This window comes from Emydura macquarii, unplaced genomic scaffold, assembly GCF_026122565.2.
Source record: "Emydura macquarii macquarii isolate MOO-44397 ecotype Brisbane River unplaced genomic scaffold, CSIRO-AGI_Emac_v2 contig_2365, whole genome shotgun sequence".
Lineage (NCBI taxonomy): Eukaryota > Metazoa > Chordata > Testudines > Chelidae > Emydura > Emydura macquarii.
Window position 1 is genome coordinate 971,718 of NW_027132502.1, and position 24,603 is coordinate 996,320.

Genomic DNA, 24,603 nt, shown 5'->3' on the forward strand with positions numbered 1-24,603 from the left:
CTGCCCCGAAGAGTTTTACCGTCTGAACTGGCCAAGGGTGGCCATTACTATTCAAATGGCACAGAGGGCAACTGAGCTCCCGAGAGACGAAGCGACTTGCCCAAGGTCAGACAGGGCATTCACGGCAGAGGCTGGAATCAGCCGCAGCTCTCCTGCGTCCCACTCCAATACCCTACACCCACCAAACTACCTCACTGTGTAAGCAAGAGGAGTAACGCATACAGAAGGCGAAAGGAGAAGAGGGATGTGAAACAAAGAGAAGGAGACAGGGTTTGGAAAGCCAGCAGCAGTTAATAGCGGGGTGTGGAACTAGCTGTTCAGAGGCTGGGTTACAGTCCTGCATGGGAAAGGGATAGGGAGCAACTGAGGTGTAGGCAGGTGGGCAAACGTGTTCTAGGCAGAGTGTCAGGAGCAAGGGATGAACTCCCGCCGCAGGAGGGTGGAGAGCAGAGACAAAGGCCATTCTAAGGCCACGCGCTAGTGTAATGTTCCTTGAGATAAAGATGAGAACGGACTCCCTCCTTCTACAGTTCTTCTCTGATGCACCCGGAAAACTAGCTAACAGAGGGATGGGGGAATGAACTTTGAATGGCCAGGGCTGTGGGTGTCAGAGCACGGACCTCGCCCACAGTGAGATTTCTACACCTGCCCTCTTTCTCAGCCTGGCTGTACCGCGTGGGATCAGGCTTAGCAGGAAATCAGTTTCTTCAGGAGCCAGGATCCTGCTCAAAAGCTGACCAAAGCTGGGGGTGGGTTTCCACTCTGCACAGAGCAGCGCTGGAGAAGGTGCTCGGGAAGGAAGGAAAAGAACGGAGTCGCTAGACCTTCGAAAAGGAGAAAAGAAACATTCTGGAAATCTGATGCAGCTTCATTCACAACACTCCCTCCCCCTCATTAGGAACGCCCCTTAGGGACACGCAGCCAATCAGAAATGCTCTCCCCCCAGACATGCACAGCACACGCACCCGTGATTCACAGGCGCGTACGCGCACACACGCCCAAATTTCATCAGACACCTGCACACACAGTAAGTGGACGGGGCACTGCTCCGAGACCCTGGAGACCTGAATTCTATTCGTGGCTCTGCCTCTGGCCTGCTGGGTGACCTTGGGCAAATCACTTCCTGGCTCAGTGCCTCAGTTTCCCCATTTGTAAAATGGGGATAATGAGGCTGACCTCCTTTGTAAAGTGCTTTGAGCTATATAAGAGAGAGAGAGAGAGAGAGAGAGAGAGAGAGATTATTATTGAGTACATTCTTTTGTAAATTGCCACAAGGGGAAGGACTTTAAAGCAGCCCTTCCTCCCTTAAAAGTGGTTAAATTACAGATATGCCAAATCCAGAATCCTTTATCCCAACTTCCACAAACTTCTGTGGTTCCAAAGAAATAGGACCCAGCTCTAGGCCCTTTCCAGTTCCTCTTCATTTTCTGCTTTTCCAAACTCCTGAGCAATGAAATTCTGCCAAACCAACCCCACCCCCAGTTTTGCCCATCACTAATTAAAATCTTGGAGATGGAATTACAAAGAGCTGCTTACGCAACAAGCCATATACCCTGCTGGCACCTACTACTACGCCGCTTGCCAAATAGATGCATCCTTTTTAATGGTCTTGAATCCTTGGAAGGCTGCCCTCCCTCCAAAGCGTTTGATTGCGTGATAAGAGCAGACTGTGAGCCAGCGATGTTGGTCGTTTCTTAGTGGCTATGCAGACGAGCTCCTGCTGTTTTACTCCAGCAGGCACCAGAGTTAGCTCCCTCCAATCTGTTTGGGCTTTCCTCCAACACACCCATCTCAGAAGCAACAGACAGCAGTGCTCTACTACAGTGGTTTTCAACCTGTGGGTCCATGGACCCGGGGTCCACAAACTATGTCTAAGATTTCCAAAAGGGGCCCCACCTCCATCTGAAATTTTTTAGGGGTCCGCAAATGAAACAACGGTTGAAAACCACAGCACTGCTATCAGCTTAGCAGCTTCCTGCCACCTTTAGCTGCTGCTGCCTCATTATCTTAATCACAGCTGATATGACTCAGCCTCAGCAATACGCTGAGCTGGGAGGAGAGAGAGCCAGGCTCACATTCAGCTTGATAAAGAATCAGCGTCCATGAGGCACGGAAAGTTGGTCATGCAAGGCGATTAAGTACAAAGTATTAAAGATCGAAAAATCCCCCACCTTCCGCTCCAAGCCAAGACTGCAGAGGTTGGTTTGCTCATTACAGAGGAAGAGAACAAGGCAAACTGAGTACACTAGCCCGTGCCAGCAGCCAAATGGGGGTCTGCTCACACAGGCAGCGGGAGCTGTGCAATTACACACTCCATTCACACAGACTGTGTCTGAGGATTCTGACTTCTACACATGTTCCAGCCCACGCCCATTCTACCGCCGTGCCTCCTATACACGGGAAATGGCACACGGCAGATGCTACCGAGCAAACCTTCATACGACACCATCGCGTGGCCTATGTACGTGTGTAGCTGCTCAACAGAAGAGAGGAGGGGGGGGGAGAGGGAAGAACCGACTTGGGATCAGGCCCTACTCTTTATCGGCTGGATGTCACCATTTGCTCCCACTGACGTTAATGGGAATTTTGCCATTGATTTCAACATGAGCAGGATTTCACCCCTAGGTGTCCAAAGCTGGACACCCCAAAATTATGTTACATGGAACTAGAAGCCACTTTTCCAAGTGGCCCTAAAAGACTCACCAGAAGTCCTACAAAGAGTGACAGAGCCAGTCACAGACCCCGGAGCTCCTGACTCACAGCCCTGCTGTCTAACCATTCGGCGGCGCTGCCTGTGACATTCTGACAGGCACAGTGATTTCTGTGCCTTCACTGTGCATCTGGGGTTAAAAATTAAAACTGTCTTTATCATAAGGTGCGCAGGTGACCCTAAAGCAGCCTGGGCACAACGGAACATGCTGTGTCTTCTGGCAGGCTCAGCAGTTTTTAAACCGAGAGTGAAACGATAAAGATGGGGCTCTGAGCGGCTTTTAAGCCTGAGGAAAACGAGAAGTAAATCACCACTTTCCCACGCACTTCAATGAGGAAACTGACACATGGGCGAGAGCAGGGCAGTACTTGCCGGTTAGCTCCTGGTGTGGTGGCGAGTGCAGCAAAACAACCTTTGAAAGAAGGTAGCATGACAAATCAGCGCAAAGCGCTCAGCCTAGAGACCGAGGAGATCTGAGTTCAAGTCCCAGCTCTGCCGCAGGCTCATTGTGTAGCCTTGGGCAAGTTACTTAACCTCTCCGTGCGCCACTTCCTCCTCTGTGGAACATGGATCACAGTTCATCCCTGCCTCAGGAATCACTTGTTCATAATCCTGCGGGATCCCCAAGGGCTTTACCTTCGTTCTACCACGGCTGAGATGCAGCCACCTTCAGCCTGGAACACAGCAGCTGTGTGCGCCCAGTAACACCAGTTTAAGACCAGAAGTGAAGAATACTGTAGCCAGTTACAAGTGCAATAGGTACTCAGGGTACAACGATTTGGCCAGGACAGCAGAGGAAACGTGCCTGGTATTGAGTGATCTCAGGATCCTTATTTTCCCATAGCTTCTCTGGAAGCTTCTGTCTCAAACAGCCCCGTGCCCGTGACACTAGGCAGCTTCTGGCGGACAGACATTCACACCACACACACAAAAACAGCCCCCAGGGCAACTGGTTCCCCTTGTGACTCGGACATGGAGACTGAACTCCTTTCTTGTCTGCAGAAGGAATCCCTGCAATTCAGGGTTGATGCACTTTGGTAGGTATAACATGGGGGTAGCTGGCACTGCTTCTAGACCTGCGGGTAACTTCCCAGGCCATGAATCAGGCCTCCTTTCCCAGCACAACTTCACTTGGAAAGTCCGGTAGGGAACAAACTAACCCCAAAGCATCATAAACAAACTCATCTAAGATGAAGGCAGCCACAGAACTGTGCTTAAAAACTGGTTGGAGCAGGTCCTAAAAACACAGCTGAGCTCTGAGGATGCCAGCAATTGCAGCAGCCAGGTGAGGTGAACAGCGGAAGAAGGCAAGAACTACTGGAAGGGGGAGGGGGACAGTTCTGCATTTAAAAAAAAAAAGACATTTCAATCCACTTTTCTTGTTACTTTTCACACTAACATACGCAAGCTCCAGGCTTCTGGGACTGTCACGAATCATAAGAAAAATAAGGCCTCTGGATCGCTGTCACTAGAATAACAGCCGTGTAGCAATAATTCCTAGGAACTGATACTGGGCTTTGCATCTTCAGAGTGCTTTACAGACAGTAATTGATTAATCCTCAAATTATCCCTGGCTGAAGTAGCCCTGTTATACTGAGTGCAAGACAGACAGGCTAAATTCACCCCTGCTAGGAAGTTACACCAGGGATGACTTTGACCCCCGGTGCCTACTTCTGGCCTCTGTTACACTGAGGGCAGAAGAGTTACTGTGGATTTACACCAGTATACTGAAAGTCTTCATCCTGCACCATTGAAGTCAATCTGTGATTCTGCATGAGCCGATGGCAGGGTGGCCCAGATCCAGTTGCTTTAGACAATATTCGCTCTGCACCCTTTGCACAGACAGCTGCTCACTGTCAGTGTGGGAAACTGACCGAGGAGCTGCACAAATGGCATGTCAGTAGAAGGCCTTCTCAAATTTCTCTCTCTCTATTGCATTTATTTCTTCTGTTTGGTAGTTATTGCCCTAACGGCCATCCTATGCCTAGCCTGCGAATTAAAATGAACATCAAGGGCATGGCCAGCTATTAAAAACTGCCCCCACGGCCTTCTCCCCGCCTCCCCAAAAACTTAGCAATAACAATGGACTGGGCAGCACCCCCAGACTTGTTAAGAGCATCGACACAAAGGGAAGGGGTACTGAACTTAAAAGGAAGAGTGGCCTGTTATCCATGTGTGTCTAGGAAAGGAAAAGATCTTGCGAGCCAAAACAGATATTCAAAAAGGAATGTGGCTTTGCTACTCAGGTGTGACAACCAGGCAAGAGAGGAGTACAGGACGACACAATCTCAGCATGCTAACGGAAGCTTTTGACCCAGAGATTTCAGAGGTAGTCACATGGCTCTTCAAGAGGGTTCACAGGAAGAGAAAAGCTCCATCCCACTGTAGGTCCAGGTCAATCGTTCTGTCTCAGTATAAACACAGCCCCTGTTCTTGGTTACTAACTTTGTCGTAAAGCTCAGTGTGGATGATTATCATCGTCTCTCTAGTCCTGTGAAATTGCTAGTCAAACGCTTTATATTTCTGACAACCTGAGCTGAGTCCCAGAGTGGTCAGGGACTATCACAGAACCCTGCCCTGGGACAAAGGGAGCCAGCAGGAGAAACAGTTCGCGGACACGGGCTGTGTTGCAGACCAGTTTGCCATTTCCTTCCCCAGACCCGGGCACAGAAGGCAGGCAAGAGCCGCTGTGTGCACAGCGAGAGGCGAACTAATTGAAAGGAGTGAAAGGGTAAAAGGAAACTCTCTGCACAGGCTTGGGAAAAGCCCTCCCCGGTCTTCCATGTTCTGCAGACATTCTCAAAGGCCCTCCCTGCAGTCCAATACACTAGTCGAGAAGGGGTGCTTTGGATGCTTTGGGTCAGGGGACAGAGATGCCCTGCACACTGAGCCTCATCAGGGAAATGCAGTCAGATGCCTCCTGTTGTTAGCCAAGGGTAACGGACCAGGTGCCCCAAAGGCCATGGTACTCGCACCTCAGCTCCAGCTTACACCAGGGTCCGCACGCTGCCCTGGTGCCCAGTTTCCGTGTTCCCCAGGTAGTTCTGGTGACCACACGCGGGTGCCCTTTTCTCAAGCACTCTGAGTTCACTGCACGCTGGGTGTCAGGCTGTGACGACGCTGCCCCAGCGGGTGGCACAACCTCACCTCCTGAAGCAGACGCAATGCGGGGGGATTCCCGAGCGACTTGGAAGCCCCACTTCTGCAAGAGCCCCCAGTGCAGGCGGCACGTTGTGGGCAGACCCCGGTGGAGGAGGCAGGGCCAGGACATTCCTTCGCCCTTGCTTCTCCTCAGCCGCTCCACATCTCACAGGCTCAATGGCAGCCAGGATATTAGTTAGGGTAGCCCTCACCGTAGCCTGCACAGGGACCCCAGCTGGCCCTTGGCAGCCCCAGGATAGGGAAAAGGACAAGCCCCGGCCGTAGGTCCCTGCGCTGAGCTCTGCACCAGGACAGAGATGGATCTGGCCCAGCTCGCTGATGCAAGTGGCATGGCATGAGGATTCTGTGGCTGTCCATCTGCTGGAGGTTTTGTCCAAGGGCAGGCTCGGTAAACAGTGCGGGTAGGCCGATGCCGAATGAGGGACCTACTGACCTTCCACTGCCAGCCTGGAACGTTTATTTCTTCAAGTATTTTCCCTAATAAAGCCACAGCCTGTTCTCCCCTCCTCCCACCCCTTCCGTTTTCCTTCTGTAAATCACAACATCTCTCCTCTGCCCCAAATAGGAAGCCTGGGGCCGACACAGACACAATCCCCCTCTTCACGAGCAGCCCAGCTGAATGCGGGGCTGCGAGGATTACAGCATCTTTCCTGCTAGGAATGTGACTCAACGAGCCCGGCATGCGAACTTGTCCCATTCAGGAAGTTCTATTCTCAGCCTCCGGCACTGAGGCATGAGTCAGAACTCAAGAGCCAGACTCTCACTCTCTGGAAGGAAAGTGTCTCGGTTCAATTGCCGGCTCTGCCTGACAGCGGGTGATCTCGAGCAACTCCTTCCCCCCCCATCACTGTGTGCCCGTTTTACCAGCTGTAAAAGGGGGTTATGCTAGTGCCCAGAGTGTTGTGAAACTTGTGTTTGCGAAGCATTTTCAGATGCTCCGATGGAGGACACTTCTATCTATCTATCTAGGCGTTCGATCGTGTTCGTTCCTGCAGTAGCTGAGTACCTACACATTAAATGCAAAGATCTAATACCACGTTCATCGATTTCACCACAGTATTTTTAAATGTGGCCATTGCATCCAGGAATAGGGAAAAATAAACACTTTTTTTTAGGCGATAAATCCACCCCCACTGCGTTTCAAGGCCCAGGGATGAGTTTGAGCTGGACGAGTAGAACCGAATATATTGCACGGCATTTCCCCGAAGAGCGTTTCTTACCTGAGCAGCTGCTGAGGATGGCCACGCCCAGCCATAAAGTACCTAGCAGGAGGCAATGAGGCTTCATCCTGTCAACACAAACACACAAAAGAAGCTCCAGTTATTTCTAAGCTCTTTTCTCATTGAAGGGAAGTTTTGTCCTTGGCAGTTTTGTTCGGGCACCTTCCAGCGCCCCTGAATCTGATTTTTAAGGCTTGTTTAAAAGTTTACAGAGCGACACCATGGGAGCACGAGCCTCCTAAGCCCAAAGCATAGAGTCAGAAAGTGGAAATCATGTCTTCAGTTCAACCATGTCCGCTCGGTGTAACATTCAGGGGCAGCGTATCCGCGCAGATACCCTGGTCATCTGCCACCTGCAAGCATACAACATGGGAAGGAAGCATACGGCTGCCATATGTTTGCATAAAGCATTCCCCTAATGATTCTGAGTAATGCACACATTTTACGCTCTGAAGTTGCGAAGTCTGCTTGCCATTGATTTGAAGAGGAGAGAAGGCTAAGTTTGACAAATAAATTGTTCACTGCAAATCATTCCCCCAGCTCCAGTGGGCATGTCACTGGGGAATGAGGCTCTTGTTTCACTGCAACCGCTTTCGGTCGAATCCAGATTGGAACCGGTGACCTATAAATAGTAAAAGGCGCCCGCTCCCAGTACCTAACCCCTCAGGCAGGTCACTTCAGGAGGGGTTTGTTTTTTTAAATCAGCCCATCTCCACAAGTGGGAACAGAACCAAGACTTTCTGGTTCCCCGTCCTGTGCTCTGCCTGGTGCAATTCATTACAAATTCAGGGCACAGGAATTCGAGCCAACACATACATCTGACATTTAGCATTCTGCTCTCACAAATCCTCTTGGTCATTTAAAAACAAAGTTCCCTGCATCTCCACGCCTTCCCAGGGTGCAGCCTATAAGCTGCAGATTATGAAAACTGACATTTAAATAGATGCTCTAATTAGTGGGATTGACATCTTCAGTTGACTTTCCCAGGTGCCAGGAGATCATGGAGGCAGGCAGACAACCAAAGTGGCTAAGGCGAACCTGATCAAAAGTTTAGCTGTCAGTGGGATCCGTGTGTGCTCAACAACTCTGCAAACCAGGGTATGGGTCTCAGGGCCCAACTTCAGCCGCCTGCACTTGAAATTATTGGTCATGATGCTTGCCCCTGCCTAGCAGCAAAGAGAAATATGCAAGAATCCTGCTCTTCTCTGCAGAGTCTCCAGCGAAAGGCAGCAGGCAGCTGCAGGGCTGTGAATGGCTGGCCTGGCAAAGAGCAAAGCTCCACTGGCTAATAACGGAGAACAAAGCGATGCAACAGCACAGCCTTCCACGCAGAGCGTAATGAGCAGAGAGTACTATGGGGCATCTCCATCAACTTCCTCACAAACTGCGGGAGCCTACAGAGACCCTCGTCTAAACAATGAGCCCTTACGCCCACGCAGCCGCTTCCATGTGTGTGAAGCAGACACGGGATCGGGGCTCCTGGAAAAATGAATCCTCGCCCACCTCTTCTCTCACCGAGTGCCCTCATCTGTCCCAGGAACCCTCCCTCCTTGTCCCCAGCAAGCCTTCCCAAAGCACTCTGCCTTCCCAGCCTGCTGCTTCTTTCCAAACCTCTCCTGACTTTGGATTCAGTGGAGGGAAAGAGGGGGACTGATGGGGCCTGTCTCACCAGGAAGGGGGCTAGCATGGAGCCTGGAATGGGCAGGGTGATGGGACAGGGAGCGCCAGGTTGCTGCCCCCCTGGGAGAGGAGGCCATCCTCTGGGTCTCAGACGGTGGCGTTGGGAAGCTCATTTTGCTCAGAGAAGGGATGAGGAGGAAGGGGAGGAAGGAAAGTTATTCCTCTCCAGACCCGCGTAAAAACCAGCAACACTGTAGGGCCAGAAAGGACGGTTGTGATCAACCAGCTGACCTCCTGTAGAACACAAGCCAGAGAATTTCACCCAGTAATTTCTGTATCCAGACCATGTCTTGGGATTGAGCCTAAAGCATGTTTATTTTAGAAAGACATCTTGGTCTGCCTTTGACTGCTACAGAGCCTCTACTCTCCAAAAACGCCCCAAGTTCAATCACCTCTTCGCCTTCTTTTATTAAACAGACTAAGCTTCTTTAACCTTTTACTGGCAGGCGGGTTTACGTTGAATGTGCTTGGCTTTAGCGTTACACAGCCTTGTGTCCCACAGGGATGGTCCCTAGACAGCCCTGGGAGACATTGTGAGACATTACAAATGAGATCCTACTCTAATTTCTCACTGGCTCGCTCTCTAAATATGGAGGGAGCCAATTCCTGCTGGCAGGTACCAGGATAGTCTCTAGAGTCGGAGTACTAGAGATCAGCAGAAACCTGAAAATCCAGGTGTTTGCTTTTCATGAGTTATTTTCTTCTTCGGGGAGCCAATTACCCAGTCTTTTCATGGCATTTCTCTCCTCCAAAGTGAAATGCTGTATAAATGGCTCCCGGAGTCACTCTGAATGTCTCTGGGGCTAAAACATAAACACCAACTCTGCTGCCTGCTTGCATCCCTCACGGACAATAAAACTCCTATTTATTTGTCTTCTTTTAGGCTGGTGGGGTGGAGGAAAGAGAGAGGTTGCGGCTGCTCAGCTGGGAACAGAGAGCTGACAGCACTGAGGGTTGGAGCTGGAAGAGCGATGCATTTCATCAGAACGGGGGGGCAAGGGTCTCGCACCGTACAGCTGCTGTCGATGCTGATGATGACGTCACAGCATCTTATGTGTTCTCTTGTGTCCGTAGAGTCCACGCCAGGAGGAGTAAGAGCTTCCCTGATTTTTCATCAAGATAAATCCACAAATAAGCCCTCTTCCCTACTTTTCATTGAGCCCAGTCCCTCCAAATTTAAGCAATACAGGACAAATTCAGCCTTGGTGTAAGCCGATGCCATCAGTGGCTTCAGGGGAGTTTCTCCTGCTTACCCCAGGGCTGAGTTTGGCCCACTGCCATCTGCTGGGCAGCTTTACTCTCACCCATCACCATGTGAATTTAGCCATAGTCTCAATGGGTTAGATTGTGCATCCTTTAGTCGTATGGACGAGGACTTGCTCACCCAGACAGTCTCAGGAAAGCTAATGGGTCTCTACTCCCCAGAGCCAGGTGGTCCCCTGATGGCTCCACAAACTGGCCCCAGTAGCAGATCCAGCATTTCTGCTTCTTCCTCCCAGTTGCATCATCCAGAGCCACGCCCAGTTTGATTTATTTTTGGCTCATTCCAGGCTCTCCAGAGATCTTATCATTGGAGACGGACAGACACAGAGTGTCTCAGGTTGCAGGAACTTCGCTGATCTGCCTGGGCGGCTCTGCCATTTAGCAAAGTACAATGAAATGCACAGGGTGACGGTCTGTCTTTCACAGAATTCAGATCTGGACCCTAGGAACCAGTCTGAGCTGGCACTTACTGCCCGGCTAACGGCAACAGGAAGTCTGCAAATTCAGGAAGTGGATACTCTGCTCTCCGTGCACACACTGGGGTTCTCACATGCCACCCAGAATCTCTCACTGCTTTACAGTGTATCAAACGCCAGGGCAGTGTCCACACAACACAGGAGGGAGCGTCTGTCACAGTAATTAGAGCAATTTTCTATCCGAAGATCCTGTGCCCTTTCTAAAGGAGAACAAAGCCGTACTTTCCACGAAGAGGCCCCGTCCTTTCTGTCCAGGAACCCCCTCAAAGACCTGGCCGGTTTTTACTTTTCGCGGAGAAGCTGCTGCATGCAGAACGAAAGCTCCCTTCGAAGACTTCCCACTAAGCACTCCGACTGGGAGTGCGTTTAAAGTAACGTGACACTTCGGGAGGGGGGGGGGGGAATAACAGCCCCCAACGTCAGGAGCGGGTTCTGCACATTGCTTTCTCTACACACGTCTTCCCAGGGTGAATCCTGCACGGCGCTGAGTAGCTCTGTGCGCTCTCAGCTGCCCCTGACTTTGATGGGAGTTTAATACACTCAGCCCAAGAGCAGGGTTGGTGATATGGGAAGGCTAGCAAAGTGGATTGAGCCGGTGGGCCTAGTTGGCCAGTAATTGGTTCCACCCATCCCTTTATCGGCTTTCATTTCTCCCCTTTGAATTCATCCCCTGGGAAAAGCAGGCCTGGAGGAAGATGATGGGTGGCACGGCACAGGCTACCAGGATGCACGTCTCACTACGGTACTCATCCGGCCCCCGGCACCATCGCAGCTGAGAACCTCATACTCCTTCGTGCGTTTATCCTCACAGCACCGCTGGGAGCAGCGCTCCCACCCCAAGTGACAAATGGGAACCAGTGCACCGGGAGACAAGTCACACGGGGAGATGAGGGCAGAGCAGGGAACTCAGCCTGAGCCTCCCACATCCCAGGTTATCACTGGGCCATCCTTCCCCACCAGTGGACCTCAAGTCAGGCCAGAAAGGAGCTGACCCCTTGGGGTGAGAGGCTAGTTCGGTCTCTGGCCTCCCTGCTGAGACTGACAAGGAGGGCAACTCCCTCTCTCCTGTAGTGCCTGGATTGCCTAGAAGGGCTGCAGGGAGGAACGGGGCTAGAAGATTCAGCTAAAGGGGTGACAGATACAGGGCAGGCGCTGTCAGGGTCTTAGGACAAAACTACCCCTTCTCCCCTCCCATAGCAATGGACTCTCTGCAGAGGGACCTCTCGCCATGTGTTCCCTGCGATGGGGCAGCAGGGCCAGAGTTTCCTAGGAATGGCTCCCAATGGCTGGAACCGCCTCTGCTCAGCGCCCTGCAGAAGGAGGAGAGGATTCCTTTGTTTGTTTCATCAGAGGACGTCCCTCTGATGATTTACAGGTAACACACCCACCCCGAGCTCAGCTCTTCTGGAGAATCAGGCCCACGCGTCCTTGCACAGGACAAGGCTTGAAGACGGCTAGTTGCTTATTTGAGGTTTTTAATCCTGGCATTCAGGGGATACAAGAAAAAAAAAATGTAATTAAAGCAAAGAAGCTAAGAGAATCAAAGAGGGGGAGAAAGGGGCTGTCGACAAAAGCAGCTGCAAAAAGAAAATGCACTAACGGAAGCTGGGAAAAGGCCCTTCAGCCCTTAAGGAAATATTCTTGCTTTTCAGTATCGGCAGGAGTAAATCGAACAATGGCGGGAATTATTGTAGCATAAACCATCTGCGTTCCATTTAGCTGGCATTTGCTGTCGTTTCTTTTTTGACCAGATCACTCTCCCGGAGGCGATTTTGGCATTGAATGACATTGCCATTTGTTCGAGTTTATCAGTGTTTCCGCACACATCTCCCAGGAAGCAAATCACTGTTGTGGTGAGTTTGCACGTTCCACGGAGAGCCCTTCAGAGCAGCCTAACGTCACGCTGAACTGTGCTGAGACCATGAGCAGCAGCAGACGCTGTGGGTTTTCAGACCGCAGCCTTTCCTCTCTGGGCAGCTGAATGTTCATTAAAGTCTCTCTTTGCAGGAAGCTTTTAAGAATGCAACGGGGGCGTCACTACACACGTTCACACAGGGTAGGCTGAATTCTGTCCTTAGAAAAACACATGCATCTCGCCAACTCCGTCCCTGCTGTGACTCCACTACAGCCAGTAGCGTTACATCTAGCATGGACTAAGTCCAGAGTGACACAGTGACACAGAAGAAGCAGCGAGACAGAGTGATCCAGCAGCACATTAAGAATAAAAGGCCCCGATGAAGGCCCAAAACAATTGCCTATCACCACTGGAAGGACGGCACAATGGTTAAGCACTAGCGTAGGACTTGGAAGACTGGGAGTCATCTCCCTGCTCCACCACAGACTTCCTGTGTGACCCTGGGTGAGTCACTTAACCTCTGGGCGTCAGTTTCCCATCTGTACCATGAGGATAATAGCCCTGCCCTGGCACACAGGGCCGATATGAGGCGAAAAACTAGAGTTGGCCAGGAATTTTTGTTTTAACATTTCTTTTATTTTACTGTCTATTTTTTTTTTTTTTTTAATATCAAAATCAATTGTATTGAACAGGAAATGAACTTTGGGGGAATTTAATTTCACAGGCAAGCTTGAAATTTTTGTTTTGGTTCCAGAACAGAAAAGTATTTTGAACTTGTCCTGTTTCCCACCACATGGAAAATCCAGCGCCTGTAAGAAATACATTACAGATTGTGAGGCGCTTGGATTCTATGGAAATGGGGCCATATTAGTACCTGAGATAGGTAGAGAAGCTGACTCCCTTTTCCCTCACCCAAGAAATTAAAACTCTGGTCACACATAGGCCAGTGAGAGTCAGGAGTAACTCCACTGACGTTAATGGAGTGACACCAGTAGGAAACTAGCGCAAGTCAGAATAGAGATAAACCCTCCTCTTAAACCAATCTCTAACTATTGGGAGTTAGCAGAAAACCTGCCTTCGGGGCAGGTAATACCATCTGCAGGGGACACTGTGTCAGATGCTACTTTAATTTATATCAGGCCCTCACCCTTGCTACGCCCTTGTCTTTTGTATCTTCCCAGCAGGCCAGTAGCTTTAGTCCTCTGCCTAGCAGGTGTTTGGTAAACGTGTTTTCATTACAAACCCCGTAAACATATGACACACATTGCAATGGCTCAGGGGGGTCACATAAGCCTTTCTGAAGTACTCTGCTTTGGCCAGGGTGACTGGCAGCAGATGGGAAGGCAAGTTGGAGTTCAGGCTTCTTGCAGGAGTGCCTGCACAAGGGCTGTCAGAGCCGAAGAAGGGTTTCTTTTTCTTCTTCCCATCATCTTGAAGCCCTGCAGTTTGAAAAGGGTTAATCTTTCACTATGAAGGAGGAATCAAGCAAGCCCTTGAAGTAAGATGTGAATAACAGGTAGGGAAACAAGTTTTTGCTGTTCTTTGGTGAAGACTGCCTATCCTGACACTGGGATCAGCATTCAGAGCAATCGAACATTTTGGGGAAAGTGTGTGGGGAGAGGGGAAGTAAAGGAGGGGAGATGACACAAAAATCAGGGGAGCGGTACATAATGCTGAGGACAGGTCACTGATTCAAAGTGATCTGGATTGCTTAGTCAGCTGGACTCAAGCAGACAATATGTGTTTTGCTACAGCTAAATGTAAACGTACACATCTAGGAACAAAGAACACATCCTTTGTCATCTTTACAGGACAGGGAGCTCTATCCCGGGATGCAGGGACTCTGGAAAAGATTTGGAGGTTGTGGTGGATAATCAGCTGAATACGAACTCCCAATGCAACGCTGAGACCAAAAGAGTTAATGGGATCCTGGGATGTATAAACAGGGGAAACGTGAGTACGAGCAGGGAGTTTGTTTTAACTCCATTTGGCACTGGTGTGATCCCTGCTGGTATACTGCATCCAGTTCTGGCATCCACAACTCAAGAAGGACGTTGATAAATTGGAGCGCGTTTAGAGAAGAGCAATGAGAATGATAAAAGGATTAGAAAACACAGCCTCATGGTGACAGCCTCATGAACTCAATCTATTTCACCTAACAAAGAGAAGGATACGGGAGGGATATGATAACAGTCTGTAAGTATCGACATGGGGAACAAATATATAATAATGGGCTCTTCAATCTAGCAGAGAAAGGTATAAAATGAACCAACGGCTGGAAGTTGAAGCTAGACAAATTCAAACGGCAAATAAGGCTAACGTTTTTAATGGTGATAGTAATTAACCATGGAAACAATGGTTTGTGGTGGATTCTCATTTTTAAATCCAGGTTGGGTGTATTTCTAAAAGACCTACGCTAGAAATTATTTTGGAGCAGTTTTCTCCGGCCTGTGTTAGACAGGAGGTCAGATGTTCGCTGCTAATGTGCTGAGGAAAGCTCCTAGTGGGATGCCAGCTAGCGGTTTATGGCGAGGGGAAGATTGCCATGTGAAGAATTCACGGCTGGATGATGGCATTTAAATCTCACCTGCTGGAGATCTCCACAATCAGCAGATTTGAAACTCACAGCTAGAATTAATGAGAAGTGTCTTGTTCCAGGCAAAAGTCTATGGAGGGGTTGTCCGAAAAATGTCTGAAAAATGTCATTGTCTAGGCTTTCCTCTGGTTTCTGCTCTAGTGGGGATGTCCGGGGGCAAACATCCCGCAGGGATGTCCATTGGCTGAGGTGATTTCAGAGCCATTGGCTATTATCTTTGAAAGCTCGTACCGCTAAGCAGAGGGTGGATGCTACTCTATAGATTACACACACTGCATTGACAGAGTCTAACAGGCTTCCCGATTACATCCTCAGGATCTGTTTAGCAGGCAGAGCACACCGCAGTTCATATACTTATAATAAACCAGTTCAGTAATAAGTCATATCTTGGAAATGCATGCACTCCTGAACAAGACAAATAACTGGGACTCGGTAATGCAGAGATTTGCGGGGTGGATCCAGACACAGGCTGAGTCAGAGCTATGAAACCAACCAGGGTAAATTACATGCATACATCAGCATCAAGCAGTTCAAGCAGCAATTTGCAGGAGCATTTCAGTGTTCAAGCACAAGGTACCCAACCAGGACATTCTATTCTTTACGCCTGAATAACAATTAAATGAAAAGCTTCCAGCAGTGCAATAAAGAGCCAGTTGCTCAAGCCCTACAACTAGTTCATATACTTATAATAAACAAGACAAATAAGCCATGACATGAGACAGGACTGCTCTATTTTGGAAAGCAGCGCTATGGTCAAACAGGGCTTTTGACAACTTTACCGGAAAAGAAATGTACGACTAAAGTTTGCCTGGAAAAAGAGACAGCTGCAACCAATGCAGCCTGCGGTGCTGAGGCCATTTAAAGATCCAGGAGTGAGACCAGGAGAGGTCCCATTAGCTTTGGTGAAATAGAGTACATTGATCAGACTGTCAGAGAAGTTCTAGAAAAGATCTAGTTCAGGGGCACGGCCAATGAAGGACTGCTTCTATTTCATGTCTGGAGCTTTACCCCATCTAGAGACATTCCTTATAGGGCACATCTCAGGCGGTGCCCCGACACTTCCTTTTCTTAATTTCATGCCTTTATTCCTAGCTCCACCATACCTGCCTCACTTCATCTCCCTCCTTGGCACCGATCCCTTTCAGATTCTTGTGGACTGCATTACGAGAATGGATATTCCAGTCCTGGCATGCCCCAATGAGCTGGGTGTGCCAGCAGCATCTGTGCTGTGGAAGATCCCCTGGCAGGCTGACTAGCACCAGGTGAGAATTTTTCAACAAACCTTCCCCCCCCTCCCCCCCGCCAAAATACCGATTTGTAGAACCGTCTGTAGGGAATAGTTCATTCTGAAGACCTTGCCAACTCAATGCAGTTGTAAACGTGTTTTTAAATTGTCAAAACAGGACATTTTGAAATGAAAATTGTTTTTTCTGGTTCAAAATGACTTTTTGTTGCAAAATTTCTCTTAATTTATATTAAAAACAGAAGGAAAAACAGGTCAAAATTCATGAACATGGAGGATAAGTTCATCAATGTCTGTTAGTCAAGATGGTCACGGACGAACCCCATGCCCTCAGTGTCCCTAAGCCCCTGATTGACAGATCTGGGACTGGAGAACAGGGGATAGATCATTCGCTAATTGCCCTGCTCTGTTCACTCCTTCCAAAGCATCTGGCACCAGACATTGTAGGCAGACAGGATGCTGGGCGAGACGGACCATTGGTCTGACCAGGTATGGATGTTCTTATGTTCTTATCAAATGAAATGAAACATTTTGAAATTATCAGAACAAAACATTTTGATTGACCTGAACCAACCTTTTTTTCAGTTTGTTAGTTCATGAAAATGTAGCATAAAACCCATCATTCCGTTTTGATTCCTGATTTGGGATAGGACATTTTTTTTTAAATCTCAAACGTTCTTGTCGGATGGGAAACCCGTCTCCTGCCTACCCCCCCCCCATGTTAACACCCTCCAAACATCTCTGATTCTTTGCCTGTCCATCGACCCAGCAAGTCGCTCGTCTGGACGTCAGCGAAGAAAAATACCCAAGTGTCACAAGGTCCCATTTCAAGAACCATGACGTGTCACTTTTTTCCCCAGCCTCATCTTTTACTGTGCAATTACCACCAAACCCCAGATACATTGCTACACCTCCAGCTCCGCAACCGGGCCTCCTCAGACCATTTCCAATAGCTAAGGCCTCTTCTCCATTGGGATTTGAACCAACCCTGGAACAGCAACAGTCTAAACTCCCAGTAAAGTCACAGTTTACACTCATGCAGCATGATTTCCACTAGTTCAGCGCACCCTGGTGAAAGCTGCACTGGTATCAATTATCTAAGGATTTGCAGTAGTAGAATAGCTACCTCCCTGTCTAAAATCCCAGTGCAGACAAAGCCCAATTGTTTGAGACCTTAGCTGAGAAGCAATGCCGGCTCTTTGTTTTTAACCATGTATCCATTTTCCTTTGGAGTATGTCTATAATTTCCTTGTTTTATAGCAAACACAAGGCAGCAATGTTTCTTGTTAAAGCTGCGTCCATTACAACCCTTTGTTTTCACACACTCGTCCCTGGAGGGCTGTGCTTTTCTGTACTTGGGACCTGTTCCAACTCCCACTGTCTCTGATGGGTTTTGGATCAGGCCCTGTGTCTCTGTTAGAAGGTGGATTTGATGTCATTTATATATTGATTTTTCTTAAAATCCCTTTGGCCGTTTGCAATTCAGCTAGAAATGCAGCAGTTGGGACAGTGTCGTGCTGTCATTTGATCAAGGGGTCCCTGCAAAGTCACATCCCACTTAGCCTGTGCTGAAGCCCGTGCAGAGGAGACAGGGCCGAGCGAGTTGCTGAGGGGAACAAGTATGGGACTGTGCAATCTTTTCATTTTTTCCCCATTTAAACAAAACCACTTGCTCAGGAGATGCCGGTGGGGAAACAAACTCATCTGAGGCTGGGATTTTTGCTGACCAGGGTTTATGCTTTATCCCTGAAAAATACACTGAGTGCACTGAGCAGTGTTAATGGGAAGCGGTGAGCACAGGAGAGACCTTATACTTGGTGCAATCTCCTGCACCAAGAGGAAGGAGGGCTGAATTGTTAGGGCCCTAACCTGGGATTTGAGGAGACCTGGCTTCAGTTTTCTGCTCCGGCACAGGCTTCCTGTGTGACCTTGAGTAAATCACTTAGCCTCTCTGTGCTCCAATTCCCCATCTGTAGAGTGGGAAGAATAGCACTGTCCTGCCTTACAGAGGTGTTGGGAGGACAAATACAGTAAAGATTGTGAGGCTCTCAGATACTATGGTGATGGGGGCCAGGTAAATGTATTGGCTGGCTGGATTACAACAGCAAAACAAATCTGCTCTTGAGAAGTATTTTTATGAGCCTTGAAGACAGACCACCACTGGAGAGAGGGATCAGGGCGTGAACTCCCCAAATCGGCAGGGAGGATTTTAACAAGGGGAAACCTCGCTGGCCCTAAGTCTCCCCCTGCACATCACTGATTATGGGGAACTTGTCCTGGCTGTGCCTGACCAGAGGACATGACTCCAGCCCTCAGGGCTGTCCATTCAGCAACTTTCACCAGCAGCATTAAATGTACCGTTAAACAAAGGGCCCCCAAAAGATCATGGAACGTGTCTAGCGAGCAGCCTGCTAGGAGAACTTTTGTCTCCCAATATGTTACAGCTACAAAAAGGGAGGGATGGAATTGAACTCAAAGCAGCAGCAGAGTGCCGTGATCATCATTCATATTTATCATTCAGGGAGAATATGATTGATTTCAGGAGGTCAATGAATTTGCCTCCCGTGCTGAATGACAAACAAAAGGTAATGTATGCACTGCTGACATTTCCAGAGGCTGCAAGGCACAGGAACAAGAGAGAGAATGCACTTTAGGCTAAAACCTCCACAGCCATTCAAGTGCCAAGTGTCTCATCCCTGGGGTTTTCAAGTCCCAGCTGCCAGGAAGTGGGTGCTTTAACACTGTTCAATCTGCACAACCAAACCCTGAAGCCTCTTTATTGCTCAGCGGCTGAATTTTTTTAAAGAGATCTATGCACACACACACACAAATCGGAATTTCCCCTCTCGCCCCTTGACACGGCTTGTCAGCAAAAGCCCATTTCGTGCACCCAGTGGATATGGACAGGGCTTCTCTGAATTTCACTGCCGTATGCTGTTCTGGCCCTGCGGTAAGTGGTGAAGCTGAAAACCCATAGGCAGTTGCACAGTATGAACCGCTGCCGTTGAGCTGTATCCAGCTCAATGCAGAAGCAAGAAAAGAAGAGGATGGCGGCCCTGGACCGACACGCTCACCCCCTTTGGCAACCACCACGTAGGTGTCTCTGTGAGGTTCAGCACCTGGGAGGGATGGACGCACTGTGTTTGCCAAGTAGCGGGCACGCTGCATTCAGTGACCAAGATATTCCCAGCCCCTCTCCATGGATTCGGTCTCCCATCCCAGACTCTTACTGATTATTATTTGCACTGCAGGAATGCCTAGTGGATGCCAGTCAGGGATCGAGGCACCTCTGTCTGTACATTCACAGCAAAAAGCCAGTTCCTGCCCCAAACAGCCGACAGCCCCGTAGCCTGGACCAGTCAGCGCTCCCAGCGCAGGTCTGCCTGGCCTGGCCGGCAGCACGTGCTTACTGAACTCCCACTGGGATTCCGGCTCCAGCGGAAGCGGGAGGAGAACCCCAGGCTGCTCAGCTCCCGCAGAGCTCCAGGAAGGGGGATTGGTTCTCATGGGGCGTCAGGGAAAGATGAACATGGCAGGGCTGTGCTCCTCACCTCCCCAGAACAGGCCCCGGGGTCCCCACTTCTGTTGAGCCATAAGTCTTGAAGGGCTGCCCGTTGGCACTGTTCTCCCCACCCCCACGCCTTGGCAAGCCCCTCCCAGCCACCTGGGCCAGTTTCCCACACCCTGTGCCCCCTCTTACTAAGGGCGGTGCTCACCCCCCGTCCGGCAGGCTCTGCAGCTTCTCAGACACAGCAGGGAAGCGCGAGGTGGGCATTTTCTGGGAGCCAGCAGGGGCGAACAGGGGCCCTCAGAGCCAACCCAGCGATGGGCGAGGGACCAGCGAAGACCATCAATGTCCCCTGCACAAGCAGGGTAAAGACACGTGGCTCAGAGCAGCCCATCGTTCTGACTGGATGTTATCTTTCTGACGGCACCGGAATGTCCAACGGACACCAAGATATCCCCCATGCCTCCATTCAGCCCCTCCCGTCCACCTGCCTCTCGCTGAACTTTAACTAGCCAGGGTTGCTAAAGCAAGTGGTTTTGAGAGCCAGCGACATTTCTTGTGCAAGCGTGTGTGCTTACTCAGCTCGGCTGAGGGCACACGCCTGTGTGCTAACCTCCACATCTTTGCCAGCCTGACCGAGTTAAGCAACAGTATATTGATTTCCCTGCCTTATCAGAATCATGTGTAAATAAGGGCAGGATAGTGCCGAGGAAATTAAATCATTTATCTGCATGCCAAATTTGTTTGTAAAGCCCTAGACGTAGGGGTAAACGTTTTCCACGCATCTCAGGGTCTTTTATCGGCAGTCATCGACCAATCGAAGAGGGCGGAGGTGGAATACTTTTTGGTGAGCTGGGGTTTGTTTGGTTTTGCGCTATGCCTACCTTTTGCAGTGTGGTTTACTAATTAAAGCTAGGGACTGGGAGTTAGGACTCCTGGGTTTCGCTCCCAGCTCAGCAAATGATTTGCTATGCCCTTGACTATGTCCCTTAGGAAGAGTTTTCTAAAGTGACCATTCACTTAGGGTACCTCCGTTTTTGATTGACCGACGTAAGACACCCAATGGGCCCTGCCGTTCCGAGGTACTGAGCACCCACAGTCGTCAGCCCTTCTGAAAGACAGGACCTAGGTGACTCAAACTGGTCAATGGGAGACAGGCGTCTACACACCTTGGAGGATCTGGGCTCCCAAAACTGAGCAGCTCTAAATTAGTGGATGCTTATGAGAATTTGGGCCATATCCTTTCCATGCCACAGTTTCCCCGCCTACTTCAGGAGTACAATAACGCTTTCCTACCTCGCCGGGAAAGTGTGAATCTTAATCAATGGTTTTAAAGTTTTAGAGATGTGAGGATAGAAGATGCCAGGCAAGTGCAAAATATTAGATTAATTCTCTTAGTTCTGTAGGCCTTGGTGGTGTTATGGATGAATGCACCGGTTACCCTCCACTGAAAACATGGGTTTAAATCATGATTAAATAAAAAAAATTACTTAGCAACTCTCCTTAGAACAAACTGTCTTCTGGCTGGTTTGCTAGGCACACAGGAAGCCCCAGCAGATGGGCGCAATAGAAAGGCAATTTATTGCTATGAAAAAATAGACGTCTTTCAGTAAAGCCTTCCCCGGAATAAGGGTTCATTCCCATTCTCACAGAAGTCAGACTAAACAACTAGTAACTTCAGCATGAGCAAGACTGAGCTGTTAGGTTTTATTAAAACGCAGGTTGAGCATGTGCCCAAGTGCATTCTGTAAATCTATCTTCATTCCTCTCTTTGTTTCTTAGCTGATTAAAAAAGCCAGACTAAATATCACCAGGAGAATCTTAAATCAAGCAACAGAATATTTGGCCTAATTCCGAGTCACAATGTAACACCTTAAACCACCAGTGTTAATCTAACAGATGGGAATGATTTTTACCCTTTTAAAAATCTGATTCCCCTACACTGGAATTAACAGCAAATGGCTCATTATTTATACATTGGACCTAAGGTAAAACAAACAAAAAGAAAGAACTACAAGCATAAACAAATGTAAAATCCCTCTGAGGAAAATGTAGTGTGCTTCTTATCAACCCTGGTATAAATATATAGCTAGATAAAGTTATGCATGTCATGCTGACGAATATTATCTTATTGTTTCCTGGTACTCTCCCATCCGTCTGTATCCCTCTGTTTGTTGTCTCTTCTCTTAGACTGGAAGCGGTTTAGGGGAGGTACTGTCTTTTTGTTCTGTGTTTGTACAGCACCTAGCACAATGGGCTCTTGAGCCGTGATGAGGGCCCCTTGGCATTATGGTAAAACAAATAATGATTAATAATAATTTATAATAATGAGTCCCCAGTTAGCTCTAAGCATGAAGGCCACACTCCTGCAGTCACTCACGCGTATCACGGAATTATTCATGTGCATAAAGTTACTCGCATACATAAGTATAGGCAGAATCAAGGCCAATGAGAAAAATTGTCTGTCTTGCTTTTTGATTTGTCTAATACAAGGAATCTAGCACACTGCAAAAAACCTAAATTAAAGAGACAGTAACAGATGAAACATTTCTCTTTTAACAAACTGTCCTTGCAATTCTGATAACATCTTTGATTACTAAAACTGAAAACGCTTTGAAAAGCCAATTTGCTTTTTCATTATTTTTTTTGCTGTACTTCTGCCTTTCTCTCAGTCACACAACAAAAGCTGACTATTCAATTTCATGTCTCATCAACTTCAACTTTTGTCCCTCCTGCGAACGCTGCAATGTGATGTGCTTTCTTTTTTTTCAGAGAAATATTTGATGAGCCTTATGTTTTGGGGAAAAAATCCAAAACATAAGCCCAATTTAAGCGGGTATTCGGTGTCAATCTAGCAGCAGCCTAACTGGTGGCAGCTTGTAGCCAAGTGGGTTGTAGGGTTACGGGCCACGCGGCTCCACGACTGGAAAAGGATTCCCACACAGCTCTGCCCGCAAGTCATTTCCAGATTCCAGGGTGGCCTGGAATTGGCAGGACGGGAGAAGTCAGTTTACGCATGGCAAACATGACAACGCTCTCAGCTTCTCTTCTGCCACTGCATCTGTTCAACCTTGCTGAGACAGCACTGCTGGAAGGAAACACCGGCTCTCAGCCACCGGGTCCTGCCGTGCTACCAACTCAGCTAAATCAGCAGAACAGATCCAGGATACAGTTCTCCGCTCTGCTGTCCCTGTCCGTGAAGACCACCCACTGTGCTGGAGAAAGACACCCCAGGGAGGGCCTGAACTCAGATCTTCAACGCTGCAAGCGTCTCAGCACATCCTTAACGTGGAGCGATTTGTATTTTTAGGTGTATCTATTTTTGTTTTCTAAAGCACTTCAATTCACCTTGACTGTAAGATTAAATGAAGGACCCAAACAGCATGGCCGAAGCAGCTGGCTGGCATTCTTTACACACATCCCCACACAGGTTACAGCTTTTCTAACCACCAGCCCTGAGAACGTATCCTGGGCTCAGAGCGACAAGCTGGGTTCTCTCCTTCCCACACAGCAGCAGCAAGCGTTCGGCAAGGCAAATACAGCTTGTGCCAGCCCAGAATCCTGCTAAAATGAGGGGGTTTGACAGATAAAACTCAAGGGGGTGATAAGAAAGGGGAGGGAATGGAAGGGGGTGCGCTCACCTCCCACTGACTTCAGCCGGAGCCCACGGCATGGCTTCTACAGGCAGACTCTCAGCACCCCGCAAGGTCACACAGGCATGCAGCTCAGACAAAATCTCCTCTCTCTCCCCTCCACCTTCCAGTGCTGAGATCTCCCGCTCCTGCAGCTTGCCTGGCCAGTCCTCGGCCTCAATATCTCTCCCAACCCCCTGGGCTCCTCTTTATCCCCATCCCCATCCCTCCAGGCCTCTACGTAGCCTACCGCTCCCGGACCTCCCCTCTTCACCCGCAGATTCCCTTCACTTCTCAGCTCTCCTATTCACCCTCATGCACCGCAAGTCCTTCGTGTCCCCACCGTCCGTCTCACCCTCATGGACCCCAGCGACCCGTCACCTCCAATTCAAACCTTTACCCCAATGTTCCCCAAACCCCTCTCACTCCTAGGCCACCCCTCAGTTTGTCCTAGTCTGCCAGGTCTTTCCTGCCCCTCATGCTCCCCTACCCCCGTGTTTCTGCCTCAACACCATGTTCTCCACCTCCTAACCAGCTGCCTACAACCCTTTTCCCCGTCTCTGCCCGCTGCCCCATGCCCAGCCCCTTTCCCCTGCTCTCCCATGTTATGCCAGAGCAAAACCACTTAGCCAAATGAGGCATGGAAACCAGACAATTCGGGCCCCCGCCAGCTGAGTGATACCACCCACGCACAGATGCTCCTGTAGATAAACCCGTACCAGAGTGGAACCTCTCTGTGGGTATTTCCACATGAGCAGCCTATCCAGCCCTTAGGGCTTTGACCCTCGGTCAGCGCCACATACACCATGGGGCACAAGAGAGCAGGATGCCTGATGTCCTCTGACAGCATCCTACAACATAATCATGAAGCGGCTTGAGCGAGGTGAGGCCTCGGCTCCCAGCGCTTTCCATTCACCCGATAAATATGTTTTCCGCCAGGCGCATAACAATGCAATAAGCAAATACTGTAGGACTGCCCAGCGCCCAGCCTGTTGTAAATGGCTCTCCATACGGTCTATAGTACAGTTAATACATGATATCGGACCCCGTGATGCAAACCCGCTCTGTGTGTAAATCTAAGCTCAGGGAGTTCTGCTCGGGGACCGGCCTGGGGCCTCAAAGAAGGCAGCAGAGTCAAAAAGAGACTGTCAGGACAATGCACGGCTTTAATTACAGATGATCGAGGACATGCTGGGATCTCAGAAATCCAGACATAACAGAAGCCCTTGGCGCAGTGACAAAATAAATGAAAACGACG

The 24,603-nt window shown here is 49.3% G+C and overlaps 1 protein-coding gene across 4 annotated transcripts in view; it reads right to left on the minus strand.

Moving 5' to 3' along the window:
- Nucleotides 1–23,510, minus strand: part of IL1RAP (interleukin 1 receptor accessory protein) — a 58,020-nt gene extending 34,510 nt beyond the window's left edge. For all 4 annotated transcript variants that reach the window (XM_067561013.1, XM_067561014.1, XM_067561016.1 and 1 more), the window contains exons 1-2: nt 23,355–23,510; nt 7,093–7,160 (exon numbers count right to left, since the gene is read on the minus strand). In XM_067561013.1, coding sequence (XP_067417114.1) covers nt 7,093–7,160; nt 23,355–23,386 — 100 coding nt within the window. In that variant the 5' untranslated portion in view covers nt 23,387–23,510. The remainder of the gene's footprint in view (nt 1–7,092; nt 7,161–23,354) is intronic.
- Between the last annotated feature and the right edge of the window lie 1,093 nt (nt 23,511–24,603).